General features: G+C 43.0%; 1 protein-coding gene across 3 annotated transcripts in view; it reads left to right on the forward strand.

Annotated features, from left to right (window-relative positions):
- The window catches only part of Kdr (kinase insert domain receptor), a 43,742-nt gene extending 22,087 nt beyond the window's left edge, over positions 1-21,655 (forward strand). Inside the window, exons 16-30 of one of the 3 annotated variants that reach the window (XM_026385634.2) lie at positions 1,341-1,447; positions 1,868-2,003; positions 2,370-2,474; positions 3,702-3,815; positions 4,342-4,430; positions 5,027-5,180; positions 7,308-7,405; positions 10,355-10,477; positions 10,631-10,742; positions 10,989-11,088; positions 11,468-11,573; positions 12,639-12,790; positions 17,442-17,541; positions 17,985-18,070; positions 19,830-21,655. In XM_026385634.2, coding sequence (XP_026241419.1) covers positions 1,341-1,447; positions 1,868-2,003; positions 2,370-2,474; positions 3,702-3,815; positions 4,342-4,430; positions 5,027-5,180; positions 7,308-7,405; positions 10,355-10,477; positions 10,631-10,742; positions 10,989-11,088; positions 11,468-11,573; positions 12,639-12,790; positions 17,442-17,541; positions 17,985-18,070; positions 19,830-20,052 — 1,805 coding nt within the window. In that variant the 3' untranslated portion in view covers positions 20,053-21,655. Of the gene's footprint in view, positions 1-1,340; positions 1,448-1,867; positions 2,004-2,369; positions 2,475-3,701; positions 3,816-4,341; positions 4,431-5,026; positions 5,181-7,307; positions 7,406-10,354; positions 10,478-10,630; positions 10,743-10,988; positions 11,089-11,467; positions 11,574-12,638; positions 12,791-14,339; positions 14,583-17,441; positions 17,546-17,984; positions 18,071-19,829 lie in introns of those variants that run through there. The other 2 variants (XM_077803240.1, XM_026385642.1) reach the window with 2 other exon arrangements.
- The last annotated feature ends 1,575 nt before the right edge of the window (positions 21,656-23,230 follow it).

Consider the following 23,230-nt stretch of genomic DNA (forward strand, 5'->3'; position numbering starts at 1 on the left):
TGTGGTGGTTTTGTTGCTCTCAAAGGAATTCAAGTTCTAGGGTGAATCCTAGGGTGGCCTTGCTGTGCTCTGCCTCCCTCTATCAGCTATCTGCAGCTGGTTGCAGATACCTACGAGGGAACATTGGCACAGAGATCACAGGACCTTCTTACCTGCAGAGAATGCCAAGAAAAGGAGAGGTAGATGTTCAATACCCCTGCTAGGTTCCCAGATGTTAACAGAAATACTGTGGTACACATCTACAGGCAGCCGAAATCTTTGAAGTCTCTGCTTTCTCCATACAGATGGATCTTAAATCTTTGTATGTGAATGTGGAACCACTTCCTTAGGACCACTGGAGAAGCAAAGCCTACTTCCAGACACTTGGGACTCGAGTCCCTTTAACTCTTATTTTGCCAACTAATAATTACTTGTGGACCTTTCCCACAGCTTGCAGCCTAATTTGAGCCACACCACTCTTGGATGGGAGACCCCAAGTGATAATTGCTTCCTTATCATTTCTTCACTAATCACTCGTAGTCAAGGGCCTCCTTCTGCATTTCATTTCTCCCAATTGGAACTACACCCTGGAGCCTGGAGCATCCGCAGCTTTCTTGTCCACATTGAACTTTTCCTTTTCTTTTTCCTTTCACAAGTCCTTTTAAACTCCTCTTCCTAGGTGGCACACCATGTGCTCATCTCAGGGCTCTCTTTTCCTCGCTCAAGGTCCCGCTGTGCAGGGGGCAGGGGAGTGTAATGGTCAGCTCATGTTGGACCATCCTAGTTTAACTGTTGACTGGCTCTCTGTCTACTGCCTGTGTACTTCCAATCAAGTAGCTTAACCTCTCTGATCTTTTCTTTTTTCTTCTGAAAACTGCAGGGTGTTGAGATAATTGAGTGGGGCAATATATTTAAAGTACAGAGTAGGTGTATGGTCACAGATAGCTCTCTGTTTAAACTTCATTTATTTCCAAATGTGGTGTCTTAAACGATCTATTTTCCAACTGCATACACATCAAAACATTGACTTTCAGCACCAAACCAGACTTTATTATCCCCTAATAGAAGTACTTGCCTTCCCTGTAGAATGTCATCTGTTTCCTTCCCATCAAATAATACTTACTCCAACCATGTTCTATGTGTCTTTTCAGACATTTGTATGTCTATCCTTAATTACTTTAGAATTTTATTAAAGTCTTTCAAGCTTTAAATTTTCCATAGAATGCTCTAGACTCCATGCAACTTCAGGGTGTGTGGTTATGTCTCTCTAGGATTCTTCAGAATGGATAAGCTTGAGATCTTGTCTTTTCCTACTGAACCTTGTCACCAGCTGTTGACACTCATTCAATTGTGTCTCCCAGGTGCCCAGGAAAAGACCAACTTGGAAGTCATTATTTTAGTAGGCACCGCGGTGATTGCCATGTTCTTCTGGCTACTTCTTGTCATCGTGCTCCGGACCGTTAAGCGGGTAACAAAATAATTTCCCTTCTGTCCCATGCATGTTGGTTTTCATGATTAATGAAAGCTGACTGGGGTTCTTTGAGTTGTTTCTTCCCATTGTTATTGGCTCAATGGGCACATTTTTATTTCAATACAATAACATTCTTGCCCATTTTCTTTGGCTAGACCATTGGGCATTAATTGATAGAAGCCACTAGAGGAGAGTTGGGACTGTCTAGCGTAATTAAGATTTGAAAACTTAATTCTGCCCTCATTTGGGGAGAGGAGGGGACACTGGCAGCAGTATGATAATAGGACGACTCTGAAACTCCAAGAGTTTTATTGGAAAATGAGACATCAGGAATGAGGCTCCTATTAAACAACAATAATAAGTACACAAAACAACAGTGTGTGTGTGTGTGTGACTGGGAGGGTTGATGCTTTCCAGGCCAATGGAGGGGAACTGAAGACGGGCTACTTGTCCATTGTCATGGATCCAGATGAGCTGCCCCTGGACGAGCACTGTGAACGCCTGCCTTATGATGCCAGCAAATGGGAGTTCCCGAGGGACCGGCTCAAGCTAGGTGCGTTTTCAGTTGATATCAGTTTGATGTTGGGTTTAACAAGCCATCTTTGCCTCCCTTGGGATGAAGACAAACCTAGGCTATTTAGATGTCATCTAGTTCAGAAATATTAATTCCACCTCTTGATTTTGGATAATCATCCCTTTAGCCTCATAGAGGGAGAATCCCTGTATCATCACCCAAAGCAGGACCTTTGGAGAGTAGTAGTCGTTAAATGACTGACTAAGCCAGGACAAGGGAGTGAACTGGATGGTCCATGTTAACCTGGGCTGTCTGATCACACTGTCTAGTTGGAATCTTTGCCTGTGGCTTTGGTGCTATGATAATCCAAGCCCATTTTGTCATTGTCATTGCTGTTGTTTTTAGGTAAACCTCTTGGCCGTGGTGCCTTTGGCCAAGTGATTGAGGCTGATGCCTTTGGAATTGACAAGACAGCAACGTGTAAGACTGTGGCCGTCAAAATGTTGAAAGGTAAAAGCAAAATCATATGGTGATGTATCTGTGGCATCCTGTTGTTACATGTTGTAAGGCTCATATCAGTGGCTCTGGGCTTATGTGGGCCAACTGGCAAGCATGAAGCCAGTCTCTTTAACACCTTTGTGCAAGTTGGAATAAGTTCCCTCCTTTGTAACCTCATGCCAGAGTGCATGACTAGTAAGCAAATTTGGGGATGGAGTCACCCACCGTGCCTGGAGCTCTTATACAGGGCTCAGCTGATACAATTATTCGGGTGATTCTGGGTCATGAGGAAAAAAATCTGTTCATATTAAAAATGTTTAATACATCGTGGTGTAAGATAATTATAGACCCTCTAGAAACAGGGGAAGGAAATTTGATATCAGTAAAAATAGTGGAATTCAAAAACAACATGTTCTCTAGAATTGGAAAATATGTAAAAGAACTTCACACATAAAACATAATTTGCAAAGTAAAAATGGTTATGCAAAGGAATAAAGGATTATGGGTTATTCTTTTAAAATTAAAAGCTTCATAAGGAATTGTTCATCCTAATAGTAATGAATCTCATCTGCCATTTTGACTTGGGGAGGGGATGCTCATGAAGTTTTTATGCTTCAACTGTGATGTGCTTTCATTAACGATGATCGTGCTACTGACCCTCTGCCAGAAGGGGCCCTCTCTCTCCTTATGCCTTTCCTCTACTGGTGAGAGAGGTATGTAATTTTTGAGATGGCACACCAGGCCCTGAAATGCAGACCATGCCTGTGAATTAGAGGGACATGCAGCTGTCCATCCAGGATCAAATGCATAGTATTAGCTCCATCAGCTTCATGTGCCAACTGGCCTTACTAGCTGGCCCTGGTTAAGTGGCTTATTGGCACACGGGAATAATGAATGCATGGCACCAAAATGACCAGGCCTTAAGAACCACAGTAATCCCGGAACATCAAAATCCAGTTTTGTACAGTTAGAGAATCTGGGCACGATTCTGTGGCAGACAGGTTCTCTGCTTCACAATACCAAACATTCTGGGCTCACTTAAAGTAAGAAATTGATTTGGAATTAGGAAATAGAATGTACACTTGATTTTTCAGAAAATGTGACTGATCTCTAAATTAGGTTACAGTTATATTACCCAGAGAGGTTAAGTTGCACAATTGCATGTACTGGGGAGAGAGCATCCATTATCCCGATGTATTACCCACATGGATGATTTTCCTCTTTATCCTGAATTTGTAGAAGGAGCCACACACAGTGAACACAGAGCCCTTATGTCTGAACTCAAGATCCTCATTCATATTGGCCACCATCTCAATGTGGTCAACCTTCTAGGTGCCTGCACCAAGCCAGGAGGTAAGTACCTGTGGATGGTTCTGGATGGCCAATATTGACTCATGCTTCTCTGCTAGTATTTGAGGGAAATGATCACTACCCATGGCCCTTATTTCCTTAATTTAGAGTACTTTGCAGATTCCTAGATATACTTAACATTTCACAGAAATTTAATCAGCATAGTAATTAAAATATTCTAAAACTTCCTGTGAATTAAGGAATGTCACAACACTATGATACAGTTTGCTACTTGTGTAAAAGGTGTTCAGATAAGAAAAATAAACTCCTCCCAAAAGGAGACACCTTGGTGCTTACATTGAATAGGAAAAAGGTTTTCTTCAGAAATTTTGGTTAATCTCCTTGCAGTAGCTTTTCAGGAAAAGAAAAGCTATAGCATAAAAGGGTTGAGAAAACCAGCTGATTTCTGTAATTCTGTCTCAAGGAAAGGTTGTATGAAGCCTTTTTCTTTTGGGCTTCTCTATATAGTAAACACTTAGGGAGAAACAAATGGGAACGGGTCTTTCTTGACACACTGTGCCATTTGCAGGCCCTCTCATGGTGATTGTGGAATTCTGCAAGTTTGGGAACCTGTCAACCTACTTACGAGGCAAGAGAAATGAATTTGTTCCCTACAAGGTAATGTTGTTTCCTGACTCAGTTTTGCCATGTAGTCAAATGAAGGGAAACTCAAAGTGGTACAGATCAGGTTTTTAGCTGAAATTCTGTGAAGAGCTTGTGAGCAAACTTCTCACGTGCCCTCTTGCTTGTTGTAACTTCCGCTCTCACCTTCTAGGGGTGCATGTGCTTTGCATGCTTTATTTTTGTGACTTGAATCTCCTGACCCATTACAGAGGGTGCCAGAGTTGGGGAGAAGACAGTTTTGATTAAGGAAAGGGAAGGGTGGAAGGAAAACATCTCTAGATTCTACTCTCCCCTCACCATATTGGCCCTGTGAAGTTCATGTCCCTCTGTCTAAGGCCTACCAGGGTTGGACGTGTGTGAGTGCAACCTGAAAGAGGAACTTATCTCTTTGAGATAAAGAGGGAGCTTGGTTTTATGGAAGAAACCCTATTATATACAGGTTGTGCCCCATATTTCAGTCCAGCAATGGCATAATCCTGATGTCGTTCTTGTCTCCTTTGATAGAGTTTCAGTTGTTCCTACAATTTAAGACATCTTAAGGACCCATTTCATATCCCAAGAATTTGTTTTGTTCATTTGTTCCTTTTTAGACCAAAGGGGCACGATTCCGTCAAGGAAAAGACTATGTTGGGGAAATCTCTGTGGATTTGAAGCGTCGCTTGGACAGCATCACCAGTAGCCAGAGCTCAGCCAGCTCTGGGTTTGTCGAAGAGAGATCCCTCAGTGACGTGGAGGGAGAAGAAGGTACCTGCCTTTGCTAGCTGCATGCCGGATTCCTGCTTTCACAGGAGCACACGAGGTGGCAGGCGTTACCAGGACCTTGGTCATGGCAAAGGGTTCATGTTGGAAAGAGATCTGAATTCCTAGGCAGCTTCTATTCAGTCTTCCCAAATTTGAAGTGTGAAAGCCCTAAATAAATACCAGGCTAGATAGAATGGCTGAACAGGGCCATGCTGAGAAATCTGGGTGGCCCAACTAAGCACCTGCTAACAATCAGACCAATATGGTTAAAATACTGGATCAGCCTTTTTTGGCAAGAACGCTCAGTGGGGAGAGGTAGGGGGCTCCCTGGGGCCTGAGTGGCCTCCCCATTGCTCTAACCCATCAGCCCACGTTGCACACTTCATCAGCAACATGGAAGCCTTTGAGTCCATCCTATGCAGCCTTCTCCAAGACAGTTTAGGAGCCAACTCTCGTTTCTGCTCTGCTCCCAGTGGCTTTTCACATCTTGTCCCAGCCCTACTTCCTCAACGGAGTCTTGGTAAATAGACCTGTCTTTATTTAGTTTTGTTCCCAGTGATATTTTAGTGCTCTTTGTGGGTGGAGCTCTGGCCTCAGCCTAACCACCCAGACTTTAGTCAGCTCCAGGACTCGCTTTACTTCCCAAGTCTTAAAAAGATCATTTCTCTAGCTTTTCCTCAGAAGGAGCAGAGACAGCTCCATGGATGGAGACATCGGGTCCTTTTAAGGTGTGAGTTTAGAAGAACCCAATCATGAAACAGTGGAAGAGATTCGTTTCCATTTTCCTTGACATAAGTCTACAGATAGAACTTAAATCTAACTTGTTCCTCTTAAGACGCTGAGGAGGCAATGTGAGGTCAGGCCTTGGGTTAGAAGAGAGTGGGGAGGTTGTCTAGACCCCATCTAACCAAGTGGAACCATCTCTTCCCTGCTCTCTCTCTCTCACAAAATGGGGGCCAATGAGCTGGAAACCCAAGGGGATTAAGGTGGGGTGTTGGGGTAGAAAGGGTGTTGGCCTGAAATTTTGCCTCCATTTGGAAAATGAAGTGGTCTCACTAATCGTCCTTGAAGAGCCCCTTAAGTATAAAAGCCATTGAGGGCCTGGCACGGTGGCTCACTCCTGTAATCCCAGTTGCTCAGGAGGCTGAGGCAGGAGAATTGCGAATTTAAAGCCAGCCTCAGCAACATCGAGGCACTAAGCAACTCAGTGAGACCCTGTCTCTAAATAAAATACAAAATAGGACTGGGGATGTGGCTCAGTGCCCTGGAGTTCAATCCCCGGTACCCCCCCCCAAAAAAAAATCATTGAGGAAAAGGTTACAGCTTTTTTAATACTTACGAGGTTATTATTACAACTCAGTTTGTGTTTACTCTGGTATTTATGTCCAGGAAAGAGGTCATAAGTCTTATCTGACCAAAGTTAGCAGATCATTTTTGAAACCCCCATGAATGTCGCAGGGTTTATTTGTATCCCTTGCACTGAAGTAAATCCTATCAATTTAGGTAAATTCATCTTTCTGTCATGTTCCTGTTATCTCTCATTCATATCCTTGGAGGAAAAAAACATCCTCACGGGGGAGATTTAGTGTATTGAAAGCACTTTTTTAAGTGTGAAAGTGAGAGAAGTAAGTTTGTTTCTGGTATTTTTAATTATCCATTGTAGATTATAGTTTGACCTTTGGTCTTTGTCCCAGGACAAAGCCTGGAAAGAAAAAAAAATGATTTGATGACCCTGAATATTGTTGTTTTATTTTTAGAGTTTTTGATATGAAACTATTGTTTATCCCTCTGGGTAGATGAAAAAAGCAATTGCTTAAAACAGCAAATTTGGAAAGGTCTTATTTTTGCTCCCTGTTCTCTAGGCCAATTTTACCTCCATTCTACTTCCTGTATTTACTAGTTCAATTTGACTAAAATGGAAAAACCAGTATTTCTCCTAAGGGTATGATGAAGGTTAATAATACTGGGATTCAGCAAATTGACAGAAGATAGAAGCATCTTCTCTGTGCTTCTCTTTTCTGAAATTTACCTCCCAAGTCTTAAAAAAAGATCATTACTCTAGCAGATTTAGAAACAAAATGTACCAACCGATGAGACTCCTCACCTCTGTCCTTCTGCCTTTTCTGGCAGCTTCAGAAGATCTGTACAAGGACTTCCTGACCTTGGAGCATCTCATCTGCTATAGCTTCCAAGTGGCTAAGGGCATGGAGTTCTTGGCATCACGGAAGGTAAGATAGATCCCGGGGCAGGAGACCTCTCTCTTCAGATCACAGGCATGGACATAAGGTGTCTAGAGCCAGTCATTATGTCTGTTTGGGGCAGAAGTTCCTGCATCACTTGTAGGATTCATGAAAAAGCTCTGCTGGAGCGGCTCTGTGTCTGCTAATAGGGGGTGGTTAGGAATTTTATGAAATTAATTCATATAGTAAGTCCTTACTACAGTCTTCTAAGCACCAACCAGCAAAGTGCTTCATAGAGTTTCCTTTCTAGTGGATGCAACCAACCATAGCAATATATGTAAGTCACGTCCAGAGCAGGTTAGATAGGAGTGTTTGTTGTAGGGGGAAGTAAGCAGGAAAGCCCACAGTGTATACAGGAGAGGTATGTTTGTGTGTGTTTCTATGTGTTTGTACTTTGATTTTAAACAAGGTGGAAGAGGAGGGCTTTCCTAAGTACGTGATATTTGAGCAACAACCTAGGAGAGGTGAGGAGCTGGGCCTTGTAGATAGCTTCGTGTAAGGCAGTCTGCATTTAGTTTATTTTACATTCATCACCATCACCAAGAAGTATTTGTTAGTAATATAATTAGAAACCAGGAAGGACGGGCTTCAGATGAAAGCGATTAAAAGAGCTAAAATTAGAAAAGTAGGGCAAACAAAGGCTGAGGTGGGGACGTGACAAGTTACAAATATTCCAAAGGTTGTAAACACCACGGAGAGGAGAGGGAGGGGAAGCCACCACCAACACTACAGAGGGTAAGATGCCTAGCTTTGCATTAAACAGGAAATTTTTTTTGAAAAATTCAAATTAATGTTCAGTAAAAGCTGTCTGTTGACAAGACGTATGGGCTCTGCCCTTACCAAGGAAGGAAAGACCTAAGTGTTTTGTTTTCCAGTGAAACCCCTAACCCATTTTCTCCCCTGACATTTAAAGCCCATCACAGCTTCTAAAGCCTCTGGACCTCAGATGTTTCTGGAGTCTTCTCTCCCAACAGCAAGGGAGAAAACCAGAGCCTTTCAGGGTTTTCCCCGAGAGAAAGGCCTTTTGCCCTTCTTGCATATTATGATTTATTATTATTATTATTTGAAGCTGAAGCTCACCATTTAGTCAGGCTTCCTTTTGGCAACTAGGAAGGAAATAGGGTTGGAAGGTATTGACTTTTCTTGGATCTACCAGATGGTTTCTTGGGTATTACCTGGCTGCTGGGTTTTAAAAGGGAATTTTTATCATGTATACATGGCATATTTTCTTTATATACTCATTTATTGAAGGGCACCTAGCTTGGTTCCATGGCTTGGCTATTTTGAATTGAGCTGCTATAAACATTGATGTGGCTGCATCACTGTAGTATGCTGATTTTAAGTCCTTTGGGTATATGCTGAGGAGTGGGATAGCTGGGTCAATTGGTGGCTCCATCCCAAGTTTTCTGAGGAATCTCCATTCCGCTTTCCAGAGTAGTTGCACCAATTTGCAGGAGAATATCATGCTAAGTGAAATAAGGCAGTCCCCCCAAAACCAAAGGCTGAATGTTCTCACTAATACGTGACAACAAGGAAGGGCAGGGAGGGGAAAAATAGAAGTTCACTGGATTAGACAAAGTGGAATGAAGGTAAGGGAGGGGGAATGGGAATAAGAAAGACAGTAGAATGACTAGGACATCACTGTCCTATGTTCATCCACGAATATATCACCAGTGAAACTCCACATCATGTACAATCACAAGAATGGGATCCTAATTAGAATAAGTTATACTCCACTTAATAAATGGTGTAATATGTCCAAATATACTCTACTGTCATGTAAATCTAAAAAAACAAACAAAAACAAAAAAAGGAAGTTCTTTGGTTGGAAGGAGAGTAGGAAGTACAGTGTTTGTAGTACTGGTGCTGCATCATGCTAGACAAGGTGCTGCTGAATGCACCTGGTTCTGGGAGCAGTCCAGGTGCAGGATGGCAGGGTGAGCAATGCCTGGCCCCTGTGACCTTGCCGCATTGACTTCAGCCTCTCATCCAGGCTTTTCATTCATTTCTCATGTCCTCTAAGACTCTTAATCCCTCACGACTTTATCCTGTAATCTTAGATGAGAATTATGATAATAATTATGAGAACTGCTTAGTTGAAGGAAGTTAGATGAAGTTAGCAGATAGAAAAGGAAAATCAAGAAGCAGAAAAGAATAGATTTTATTAGAAGCCAAGATGAGTTCATCCTGCTTTTCGATGCACTAGAGAATCACCTCGACTTACAATAGGCTGAATTTGCTGTAATAGTTTTTTGGGAGTTCTGTGGGATTGAACTCAGGGGTACTTAACCACTGAACCACATACCCAGCCCTTTTTTTTTTGTATTTTATTGAGAGACAGGGTCTCACTGAGTTGCTTAGAGTCTTGCTAAGTTGCTGAGGCTGGCTTTGAACTTGCAATCCTCCTGCCTCAGCCTCCCTACCCACTATGTAATTGATGCTTATGGTAAAACCTAACACTTTGGAAACAGGATGAGCCCCTCTGAGAACTACCTGCCTCAGCCAGTCCAGCTTCAGTCCATGTGGAATAGGGGCCCTTGTTTTGGACTTCCGTGCATTCATTCAAAATAATCCATTCAGGGACCTCCTTAGAATAGTACATTTTTAACCATACACGGCACCGGCAAAAGGGATGTGTGGATGTGACCAGAAACACATTCTTTAATGGCCTACAGAAGTCTATTTATGACCCCATCATTACACTACAACTAAATTATTCAGCTCCGAAGGCTGGGCTCTTTATGGAATAAACAGATGTGCATCTCAGCGAAGCTCACAGACTTCTTTCCTGAAGTGTTGATAAAGATCCTAGCCCAGTCCTTGTTAATCAGTTGCTTCTGTGATGTGGGATTGTTTTGAAGCATGAGGTCACAACAGATGTAGAAGAGAAGGTCAGCTGTGCAGAGACCTAATATATATATAAAATTTTCTTTTCAGTGTATCCACAGGGACCTGGCAGCACGAAATATCCTCTTGTCAGAGAAGAACGTGGTTAAAATCTGTGACTTTGGCTTGGCCCGGGATATTTACAAAGACCCAGATTATGTCCGAAAAGGAGATGTAAGTTTCAAAGATGAGCCTGGTGATCTATTAAATTGTGGAATTCAAACGCCTCAACAGTATGCTACAGGACCTGTGTTCAAGAACAAAGGAAGTGTTTTCTTCAGTTATTTGCTAATTTGGGTTCTGATTTCTTGTCTCCCATCCTCTTAGGCCCGCCTCCCTTTGAAGTGGATGGCCCCGGAAACAATTTTTGACAGAGTGTATACAATTCAGAGTGATGTGTGGTCCTTTGGTGTTTTGCTCTGGGAAATATTTTCCTTAGGTAAGTTGCTTCTCTTTGTCCCTAGCCCCCAGACTCCCAATAGGATGGTAAAAGTTGATGATGTCAGGATGTCATTTTCTCTCCAGTATTCTGTGTCCGTCACGTGGAATTTCTGGGAAGCTACGGGTTGTAAAATCCAGAAGGAAAAAAATACACATAGGCGATCAGGATGTTCAAGAATCAGGCTCAGGGCCTCCTGGGAGGGAAAATGAAGTCATGTTATGCCCCTCTCCTGTTTTGTTCTAGGTGCTTCTCCATATCCGGGGGTAAAGATTGATGAAGAATTTTGTAGGCGATTGAAAGAAGGAACAAGAATGAGGGCCCCTGATTATACCACACCAGAAATGTAAGGCTTTACAAAGTCCCCTTCTGATCCTTTTCCTTGCAAATCTCCCTGCCCAGGGGACTTTCCTTTATGTTCATCTTCCTTTTGGGCCTAGTTTGTGTCCTTTCCCCTTGAAGCTCTCCATAATCTCAAACACAGAACCATTGCTTCTTGAAACAACAGCATTTTATTGTCCATACTGAACAGCTCTTATTAGATGGAATGTGCTTTCTTTTCTCTACACACTTGGACCTCCAAGGATAGGGCCCCAGGCTACAGAGATACAGCATCTCAGCTCATGGTAGGCTTTTTATAAACGCTCACCAATCGGCTGCTTGTTTTGAGCATCAGATCTGGGAGGGAAAAGGCAGATAATGCAAATGGTGTTTTGCTCCTCTAGGTACCAGACCATGCTTGACTGCTGGCATGAGGAGCCCAACCAGAGACCCACGTTTTCAGAGTTGGTGGAACATTTGGGAAATCTTCTACAAGCGAACGCTCAGCAGGTTTGTAAGCCTCCATCTGAGAAACTTCCACATAGAGTACTCAGATGCAAAGACGCCTCTACTGCTTGTCCTTTCTCAAGGCTACCATTCTTCTCTCTCAGCCACTGAACAAGATGGTCTCTAGATGTAAGCGACGGCACTTTTCTAAAAGCTATAATTACCCTTTAGATGGATGAGATCCTAATTCATAATCTGGGAGCAGATCACTCCTATTCCTTCTTACTTATCTTTTTGTTACCTCTTCAAATAGTCTTCCAAAGTTTACAAAAAAAAAAAAAATCTGGTCAATCCACAGAATATCAACAGTGGAAGGAAATTTAAGTAATTTGTAATAAATTCTGCAGGCAAAACTATATCCCAACTATGGAAGATAGATGAATTTTCCCCTCTTGGTAAAAAAAATCTCAGCTATTATAACTCCCAATCACACATAGTCGTGGCCTTTATCATTAGAAAGTTGATCTCCAGTCAACATCTCTCACTACAATGGAAGCTAGTTTCCTCCTTCTTTTCTTTAGAACAACTCGGGGGAAGATGAGTCAAATCTGTTTTTATCAATAAACCTTGCAAGTGTTGAAACATGTCAAATTAACTTTTATTTCTTTTTCTTGAGACATACTGTTAAATTGTAACATCTTTTTTCGGAAAATCCATGTTCCTACCCATTTCTTGCTTTTCTTTAGGCTGCCATCCCCTTTTCCATTGCCTTGAAGGGCAGAGGCTAAAATGGGATGCTGTGCCCTTTGAAGGGTCTGACGGTCGAGAAATGGTTTCTCTCCTTCTCCACAACTACGACCTCTTCGTCCCATGTAACCACAGTTCTCCGTGGCCCCTGAACCCATATTGTGTTTACTAGACTCCTTGAATATACTCTCATGCACACATCCCTTCCAAGCACCCTTCTGGTTTGACAAATCGTTTTGAACATTGTCTTGAAAGTCAGTTCAGTTGTTCTGAGAGCAGCACACCCCAGACCCAAGAAGCCCCCCGGGGCCTGTGTTTTTCATGAAAAGGCCCTTGAAGGACCAAAGCCATAACAAGAATGCTCCGTGTTTATTGTTTCAGGATGGCAAAGACTACATTGTTCTTCCCATATCAGAGACTCTGAGCATGGAAGAGGATTCTGGACTCTCTCTGCCTACCTCACCTGTTTCCTGTATGGAGGAAGAGGAAGTGTGTGACCCCAAATTCCATTATGACAACACAGCAGGAATCAGGTTCGTATATGGCCAGCTTCCTCTGGGGGGCTCAAGGCCATCTCTGGGAGGGGGCTTGGAAGGAAGACATTTTATAAAGCTGCCACATGCATCACACTCCAGGGACCTCAATCCCTGACACTCATATCACGGGCCATGCTCCTTGAGGAGGGTCTGGGGAGCTGATCGCTTGTCCATCTGTAGCCCATGTTGCTGCCCAGCTCTTCCTTCAAGAATTCTAAGCCCTGCAGCTGCAAATAGCTGGAATGCCACAGTTTGTTAATCTCCGGAGAGAGCCACAATTTTACCAAGACATCTGTATTGAAACCGTCCCCATGTAGGCTTTTATTAATGTGAATTAAATGGCTTAGGAGAGATTTAGGGAGGAAGAGTTCTCTGCATATATGAAAACACACGTATGGCTCTCTGGCGAAGGCACAGCATGCCACGGGGCTCTGTCCTGAGGTAGACTGGACACCACATCTCAGAAGCCTCTCTGCATCTGACTTTCAGTATTTTATTTGCAAAATGGGGCTTCTGGGCTTATTTAAAACACATGCTCTGCAGTCCTGCCCTGAGCTGTAAAGGGTCTGCAGGCGGCTGCTTTTTTTTTTTTCTGTCTCCCAGCACCTGTGCATCAGGAAAGAGTTGGTGCCATTTTTTCCAACATAATATTAAAATTGCCTTTGCTAAGGCTGGGGCCACGTCACTTTGCTTTTGGTGTTTTCCTCTTCTAACTGGAACCCCTGACAGCGTGGGCCCAGCCCTCCCTCCTGTATGCTGAGGCAAGGAGCTCCTTCCTGTGTCCAGCCCGTGGCCCCAGGTTGCCACATCTCAGGAAAGCTGGGGAAGCCTCATGGAATCCTGCAGGGCAGCGGGAGTCCTGTGATACCGTTAGAAGCCAGCCAGCGAGCCACCCGCCATTCCATTGGTGTCAAGAGCATCCTGCATTATTTGAATAACTCTTCCATGTATTATCAGACTTTGCCCATGTGACAACTCAGAGTCAGGCCAGGTAGAAACTGTGATCTCTTTTGGATGTAGATGTTGACCATGAGGCTCAGCCCCATGGCCTGTGGGCCGTTCAGTGCCGTGGTTAAAGATGCAGGCCTTAGAGTCAGGTAGAACTGGGTGGGACTTCCAAGGCTGGCTTTTAGCACTCCATGACATGTTGCAAATAATATAACCTCTCCCTCAGTTTCTTTATCTGTGAAATGCGGTGAGGCAACTGGTGCTGTTTGAAAATGATTGTTTGAAGAATCACAAGCTATAATGTGCCTGGCACGCGACAGCGCTTAATAAAGGACAGGGATTAAGTGAGTTACTTATAGTCACGTCCTTGAGACAAACCCAGTTCCTCTGGTACCTAACTCTGCTGTTTTCTCCCATGCCAAGGAGGGGCCTTCAGAGAGAAAAGATTTTTCCACATTTAATTCATCCCCACGTAGGCTTTTCCTACCGTGAATTCAGTGGCTTGGGAGAGACTATACGAATTCCTGGTTCAAGTTCATCTGCCCTTCTAGCCTGATCCCCATTCCTGCAACATGGTTATTGCTTTCTCCTCCATCAGAGAGCCATTTGATGGGTGAGCTGTATTCCGCGTGTTTCTGTGACCAACTTGAGTGGAGATCCAAGCTGGCAGCCTCTTGGCTCTCCTGGGCGCTTTGCATACGGCACTGAACAGAAGATGAAGTCATGTGTGTGTGATGAAAGTGCCAAGTGCAATGCTGCATCTAAAAAAGGGCTGTTAACATTTATCCCCAGAAGCGTGGACAAATGTGACACCATCCTCCCAGCACAGGCCTGGCTCCTATTTTCTGCCTGTGAGTTGTCTTGAAGTGGTCTTCCCAGGCTCGTTTCTCTTTAAGCCAGCTATAATTTAAAAAAAATAAAATGGAAATTGGAATCTTTTGTCTGCGTCCCCTCCCAACTCTCTCTACCTCTTTTTCTTTCATACAAATAAAACTCACACTGACCTTCTAATCATCTTGGACGCATCTACACACGCACTTCATCTTGGGGCACTGCTTTTTTGGGGAGAGTGCAACGGGGCTGGGGTACCTTTCTGGGGACTTGTTCTGTCCTCTTTCCAGCCAAGTCGAAAAGCTGATTTCTCACTTGCTTTCTCCTTATAATTTTCAACTCTATCACATTATAAATAGAGCTGGACAGAGACATCGCTGCGGGAGCCAGCTCCTGGTTCGTTGCCCCCTTTAAACTATCTGAAAAATATTTGTTCAGCCTTTATTTAGAGAAGAGGCTGAGAAGTGTGTGGGGAAAGGACCACTTCTGTCTAGACTTAGCTTTGTCTCTAATTTCCCCTGTAGGTCAGCTCTGGCCCCAAATTTGCATGCTTCCTGCAAAAAAAAAACACATATTCATTGGATTCATCTCTTTGAGGTCAGTTTGGGGACCATCTGTGGTTACTCTGTCATTTCCTTTGGGAGTCTCATCTCCCACTCCCAGCAGTTTATCAAACATTTCTTTACAGTTCTCTCCCAAAGAAAGGCTTTGGTGCCTGCCATTTTCTTCATTCTGTTTAATTGTTGGTGGTGATTAAATGCCTCTGGTAGATTGATGTCTGGGACAGCCGGCAGGGCTGCATTTGGCTCTGAGGTTAGGCTGCTTGAAGTGAGACTGTCCTTTCTCCAGATTTCATTTGTTCCACACCCCACCCTTAGCCTTCCCGCTGCCCACTACATGATCGGCGCACACAGGTGTGAGAACAGGGCTGTGCACATAGTAGGTGCTTAATAAAGACCTGAATGGTCTAGTCTTCCAGTCTCTTCTACCTTTTCCTTTCTCCTTCTTCCAAGAGAGTCAATGTGGAGTAGGGAAAGAAAGAAACCACTTTCTTGCCAACTTGAATTTGAATCTCAGTTCTACTCTTTATTCACCATTTTCTCTCTGAACCTCGGCTTCCTCATTTCCAAATGGGAATAAGAAGTTCTATTTCATAGTATTGTGAAGATGTCTGGACCATGCTACTTTTTAAATTAGTGGGCTCAGAATTCAAGGATCTGAAGGCGGCTGCGTCATTGCCCGAGCCTGCTGGTGCTGGCTGGTTCTCCACCCAGGTGTCTCTGGAATCCGTTCACTTCTCCAAAGCCAGTGGGTACCCCTTTCTTCAATCAGGCTGACCTTCTTCCTCCCAGATAAATGCAGTGTTCCCTAACTGGTCTCACTGCCTCTGGTCTCACCTTCCTAAAGGGTACATCATTGACCATCATTCTCGTGCTTAAAATCCTTGTCTTCAAAATAATTCCAGACATTCTAGTCGTGTGGCTTTGGAAAAGTTCTTTAACCTTTGCAGGCCTCAATTTTCTCATCTGGAGAGCTGAGTTGATAATCCCACCCCTGGAGTATTTACCCCCCACTGTGGTGAAGATACCATGAGATGATGGTGGCAGAGCATCCAGAGCAGAGTTGGGCGTGTGGCAGATTCTCAGTAAAGGCTTCCTGAATGGTTGACTATGGTACTAGTGGTTTTGGGCAGCCACTACTTTTGGGGACTGAACTTGGACAAAAATGGATCGTGCTTGTTCTCTGTATGTCATGTCCTCTTCTTTGTGGAGTTTTCAGAGTGAGGATGTCACTGGTCAACTTCATGCTCCCCTCACTCAGGGGAGGAACCAGGGTGCTGGGGAAGAGGAGAGAGACTCAGATTCCCTTCTCCTTTGGCCCAGAATCTGTGCCACATGTTCCAGAAGCCACTTGGGATGAGAAGTAGGTGGAGATGAGGGAAGACTTGTTTTCTGTCCCCATGAAAAGACCTTCCCTTCTCTCCACTTGGGGACTGTAAGTGGCTTTGCTAGCATCACCTAGACTCACCCAAAGCCTTGTGTCAGGGGAGGAAGGTCTCCCAGGGAAGAGGTGATCTGCTGCCTGCCAAGTCTCATTCTTTAGGCCTCTGAGGGAACCGGTCACCCCTTGGAATTCAAAAGGAAACAATAAGCTTTGGTTGATAAAGCATTACTCTTCCTACCAATACTAGGCTCAGCCTTTGCCCTGTTACTTATCAATGATAGACTCTGAAATACAAATATCTTAAAACCCTCAAGCCACTGCCCTTCTTGAGAAATGCTACTGTGGAGCATAGAAACAGTGGGTGGTGACACTCCGCCCACCTTCCTGGGCGTGCAGTAGGCCCCTGTCACGTGCAGAAGGAAGGCGTTGTCTTCAGATCACTCCTGAGTCCGTCTCCTTTAGGGAGAACTGCAGGTGTTTCTTATGCCCAGGTTGCTCTGTGAACGTTATCCAGAACAGCTTTCCAGGAGATGGCTGGAAAGATGTGAAAGACTTTGTAAAATACCTAGAGCTCCATGTGGGAACTGCATACAGACAGGGCCAAGGAGAAAGTAGCTGATCACTCAGTCTGCTGTTGTTGTCTAGAGTCCAAGTACTGGACCTCAGAAGGAAGATTCAAAGGAACAGGGCCTCCTCTAGGCTCTGCAGTTATATTATACTTTTAAATGGACTTTCACAGGAAATTAAGCCTTCAGTGTGAGCTAGCAAAGAAAGACTTTTGTTTTGTTTTGTGTTTCTTTTTCTAAAGGATGTTTGGAAGGTTGCTATTAAACTTGTGGTTGAAAGATAATGAACTTAGGTATTCCTTGTGGTATCTGCAGCCAAATATACCACGGCTCAAATACAAATATTTGTTCTTTTGCAGTCAGTATCTGCAGAACAGTAAGCGAAAGAGCCGGCCAGTAAGTGTAAAAACATTTGAAGATATCCCATTGGAAGAACCAGAAGTAAAAGTAATCCCAGATGTAAGTACATCTTTTAAAAATAGTCTTAGAAATAATACCAACGATGAAACACTAGCTAGATAAATATTAGCCTAAGCATTAGAGTCTTGGAGCCTCATTATAAGGCTGTCCTTGAGAGTATGTGTCATGGGGTCATTATGGAGATGGAACTTGGGTGTTTTCATAAGAACTGTGCCTGGTCTGAGGTTCAAGGTCGTCTAGCTTTATGCTCAATTTCACTTACGTGCAAAGGGATTCTGGTGAAAAAGAGGGATGGAAGCAGGCATCCTCAGCTTCTTCCCACATTTTATCTTCTCCTTGGCCTAGCAGCAGCTTTCTCAATATCCTGCCTAGGGTACCTTTACCTTCCTTGGCAAGAAGTTGGAGGGTACTGTCTGATAGATTTGGGTTAAGAAATCAGAATATACTCAATCAACTGTACCATCTCAATGTCTCTTAAAAAGGACAACCAGACGGACAGTGGTATGGTTCTTGCATCAGAAGAGCTGAAAACTCTGGAAGACAGAACCAAGTTAGCTCCATCTTTTAGGTAAGAAACAGTCAAATAAAAACAGACCATTTTCAATAGGAAATTTTGGAAGAAATTTAGGACTTCCAATGTAAGTGTAGCTATTCCATGTAATATCTTTGATGGTTGGGGAAATTAGCATCCTAAATTAGCAACATAATAAAGAATAGACACAAACCAAATAATGAAATTAAGTGACCAGTCTAAAGCATATCCCCGTCTCTCCCCCATGAAAAAAGATTTGGTCAATTTCTCTGACCAAATGTGCAAACACTTGGGAATTTTGGAGTATGCTTACTATGGCCAGTAGTTTGTACGGTATTGGCTAAATAACAAAAGGGTCATTGGATGTGACCCCTGAGATATGATTAAAATCTTTGTGGACTCTGAAGAATTTTCAAACTGGCATATAAATGAATGCATCTTTTCTTAAGAAGTATGGTATGTCAATAGATACATATCTATTTAATTAAGATGCTTAAATGCTGTTGTCTGAATTATTAAGTATTTAACTGTGAGAAGAGCATTAAATTTGACTTTGAATATAATCTCCCCCATATGGTTCAGTAGGAATTTATTGTTGTTTAATAGGTGTACCTGCTTTTAGCATAAAATATTTATGAAAACCTATATTTGTAAAAGTAATAGAATAAGAGTAGTTATTCATTTGCTAGAGGGTTCACTCTATGTAAGAACAGAAAGTGATTTTAATCTCCATAACTGCTGTATAAAATGGGAACACCCATGGGTTTTTGAGAGATGTTTATTGTAATAATAGTAATAATAACAAATGTCATTGTGTGATTTTATTGTTTTATTTAGTGCCTAATAAGAAATTGTGAGAGCCAATTATATACTTCACATATTGATTTAAAGTATTTATTGAGCAGCTCCTATGTGCCAGGCATCATACCATTGCTTGAGACACTTAAACTAGTTTTACTGTGATTGGATTGAAAGAAAAATTGTATTTGTAGTTCTTTGAAATAACTTTTAAATCACAAGTGAACACAGAGTTAACAGAACCCATTTTATGAAGTTGTGAAAATGAATAATTTAAGCAGAATGTCTATTAAGGAGAAAAGACATCTTAGAATGGCTTGAGAAAGTGTAAATCCTGAAGTTTTGGATCCACACAGCCTGTATTTCTAAGCTTTGACCTTGTTAACTATGCCATTGAGCACATTATCCAGTTGCTGCTGAGTGATCAGGGCCTCAGTCCATCCAAGGAATGTGGTTTTGATGAGCAAAGAGCAGTTTTTGACATGTCTGGCTTGATTGCACACACGCTTGAAGTTAGCAAAGTTTAAAGTTGCTCAAGAACTTTATTAACACCCTACCCATACCTTGTGGTCCTCTAATTGACAGAATGGGGAAAGCACAAGTGAACTTGTAGAACGTCCCAGTTTCCTTTAACATCATGAAAGAGGCCCTTTGGCTGTTATCATTGTATACAAACTCGTCAGTCTGCAAGACCATAAAAATCTTCCATTGGTTGGAGCCTGTGCACAACTCAGCAGAACTGCCTTTCATCTCATCCTGGGCTTGAAAGACTTGGACCTGATCAAGAGGACTTATCTGCATCTACTAGTCCATGCTAGTACCTGAAAATAGACCTTGTCTGAGCAAACATGATATGCCGATTAGCAAGTGAGAGAGATAGGGAGCTGGTGTCTCCAGGGAGATTATGGCCCACGTGGAGCTGGGAGTGGGGTTAGGGTGAAAAGCCAAAGAACTGTCCTGTGTCTTCCAACTCACTTGCTTGCCATTTCTTCCACAGTGGAATGATGCCCAGCAAGAGCAGGGAGTCGGTGGCATCTGAAGGCTCAAACCAGACCAGTGGCTACCAGTCTGGGTATCACTCTGATGACACGGACACCACGGTGTACTCCAGCGAGGAGGCAGAACTCTTAAAGCTGGTGGAGGTTGGAGTGCAAGGTGGCAGCACAGCCCAGATTCTCCAGCCTGATACCGGGACCACGTTGAGCTGTCCTCCTGTTTAAAAGGAGGTGCCCGAGCTCCCCCCCACTCCTGTAAATCACATGAGAGGTGCTGCTCAGATTGTCAAGTGTTGTTCTTTCCACCACCCGGAAGTAGCCGCATTTGATTTTCATTTCAGAAAAGGACCTCGGACTGCAGGGCTCGTCCTCTAGGCATTTCCTGAGAGGTGGCTTGTGACCTAAGAATGTGTTTGTGTCTTCTCCCAGTGTTGACCGAATTCTCTCTTTCATTCATTTAAAAAGCGTGTATAATGCACCCTGCTGTGGGTCTCAGCATGGATTAGAACAAGAGACTAGTTCTAGGAACAGCCCTCCTAAAGAAGTGGCAACTTAAAAACTAGAAGGTAAACCAAGCAGTGTAGGTGCCTTAGGTGTTGGAGATGGGAACGGTTTGCAGGGCCGAGTCCACCTAGGAGGCTTGGTTGAGCACATGGGCTGCGAGTCCGCCTCAAGTGTGGGATGTGAACTGAAGGAAAGGAAGATGCGAGCTTGCTATGGAGACAGTGCCAGAGGCTGCGGATGCGCTTTGTGGCTCTGGGGAAGTGGTGCATGATCCCTCGATCCCTCGGGAAATGTAAAGGGTTCAGCAAGGTTTCTGTTCTGGTTTTAGAAGGTTGCGTGCGCTTCCCAGTTGGACTAAAGGCGAGTTCCTGGTGCTGTTTCCGACTCCTGATGAGAGTTCCTTCCGGACCCTGACGTGTCTCCTGGCTGAGCCCCAGGAAGGAAATGATGAGGCTCTGGCTCCTTGTCTCCCAGGCCGATCCTTTATTCAGAGCGCCACAAAGAAGGGACATTCAGCCCGAGGCTCCCTGTCATGTTGACGGACTCCAACTGCACCAACCAGTTTCTGGTTTCTTCTGGATGAATGCCTACATATGTGTCCTGATGGGATGTGTCCAGGACTGAATGCTGTGGGCTCAGTGTCCAGCTGCGGTGGCAAAGCTGTAGGAAGGGTTTGTCCCTTGGTTCCCCCATCCTCATCCCCAGCCCTTCAGTATTTTAGTTACTCGGCTTCTCTACACTCCAGATAGCCTGATTGGGTTTGTTCACTCATTGAATTGATTATTAGCCAGATTTCAAAATGACCTTATAGCCAAAGTTTTAACAAAATCTATTGTATTATTTAGACTTTTAACATATAAAGCTATTTCTACTGGTTTTTGCCCTTGTTTTTTTTTCCTTTAAAAAAGAAAAGAAAAGACAGAAAGAAAATGTATTTTTTCATTTGGTACCATAGTGTGAGACGCTGGGAACAATGACTATAAAACATGCTATGGCACATATATTTATAGTCTGTTATGTAGAACAAATGTAATATATTAAAACCTTATATTATATATAACAATCTTTGTACTTTTCACATTTTGTATCAGTATTATGTAGCATAACAAAGGATGTGATGCTTTTGGCAACTGACGTCATTTTATTAAAAAAAAAAATTGAAACACTTGAAGGAATTCTTTTGCAAGGTCACATATACCACCCTATCATTTATCTCATTGCAAAAGTGAAGGAGGAGGAATTAGACTTAACGTGATTGTTTTCCATTTTTTACTTGTTCCTTTATTCTTCTTATACAGAATATCTCTGCAAAATGTTTATATACTTTATAAACCAATAAACGTATTCATAGTAAAAAAATATAGTGGTATAATATTATCACAACCATTTTGAGGATGAAAACTTCTGTTTGGAGGCTGATTGCTCCTTCCTCCCTCTTCTTCACTGTACAAAGAATTCACAGCCACATTCTCTTTATATTCTGACAACCTTTGAGAATGTTAACAGGTAGACCGAGAGGTATGTGACTCGGTGGCTTCCAGTGATCCCCATGTCTGTGAGAATAGCTGCCCTCAAAACTCATGGGTGAGAAATCCTGAGACAGGTGGCCAGAGCTCAGGGAACCATGGACCAGGTGTATAGACTACAGTAACATTTACTTCATAGTCAGAGTTGGAACACCAGGTTCCTTATTGCCATTTTGAATGATTACCTTTGTCTGAATTTAGTTAACATGGTTATTTAACTAAATATTGGCACCGTTGAGTGACCATATCTTTTGTGGATTTTTTAAATATAAGATTTTGAAATATTTGCTGGGCGTGGTGGCACACAGCTGTAATCCCAGTGGATCAGTCGGCTGAAGCAGGAGAATCACAAGTTCAAAGCCAGCCTCAGCAACAGCGAGGCGCTAAGCAACTCAAATACAAAATAGGGCTGGGGATGTGGCTCAGTGGTGGAGTAGTCCGGTACCTGCCTCCCCCTCCCAAAAGATTTTGAAATACTTATCTAGTCAAATAGGCCTCTTATTATTTTTTTAAAAATGGCTTCAGGATTTTTATCTTAAGAATATTTTTCTTAACTCTAAAATAATCCCAAATTCTAAATTTTCTTTTTTACTGCATTTAAATTCACTTAGTATTTATTTTATACATAGAGTAAGGTAGGGAATAAGTTTATTATTTTTTTTTCCCAAGCACATTATCAATCATGATACCACTGCTGGGGAAATAGCTGGAGAAATGTGTATGTTGTATAATTTTTCAATCCATATTCTCTCACTGAGACATTCTGCATAACTTGATGATGGAGAAGAAGACAGCTGTGCCTGTGTGTGGTTCCTGGGGACAGAATTTAGCAGACTGTGCGATTGACTGGGATGAGTCAATTAGAGTCTTCTGCCAACCTTCGTTAAACGAGGGCCTGAAAAGAGTTCCTCCTCTGTTCCAGCCTCTTCTAGTAAATGAGTGGAAGAAGAGTCAAGGCTCTTCACGGTGGAAAAGACCTCATTATAAAAACACAAGATTTTCTTCACTTTAGGAAAAAGAAAAGATTTTGTTTTTCCTAAGTGGCTCCTGGCTTTGTTTCCAAAGTTAGGAATTTGGATTCAGCTGAAACTTCACACTTTATTAAGAAATGCTTTCTGCACCTTGGGCAGAATGATGAGGGGAGCGGTTTGGCCCTCTCCCTCCTTGCTCTGTCTTCCACGTGTCTTGCTCTTAGCCCTATTTTCTCTCCTCACTTGCCCTTGTAATGAAGAAAACGTTGTGGCTTTTTAAAGAGCTTCCGGCAGGGTCCTGTTTTCAAAGCTTTAATTGGAGTCGTTTGGTGGGTGCCTGAGGCGAGGCCACACTCTTTCCTTGGCTTCAGCCTCTTTCCATCTTGCTCTTCTCAATGGCTC

This window comes from Urocitellus parryii, chromosome 10, assembly GCF_045843805.1.
Source record: "Urocitellus parryii isolate mUroPar1 chromosome 10, mUroPar1.hap1, whole genome shotgun sequence".
Classification (NCBI taxonomy): domain Eukaryota; kingdom Metazoa; phylum Chordata; class Mammalia; order Rodentia; family Sciuridae; genus Urocitellus; species Urocitellus parryii.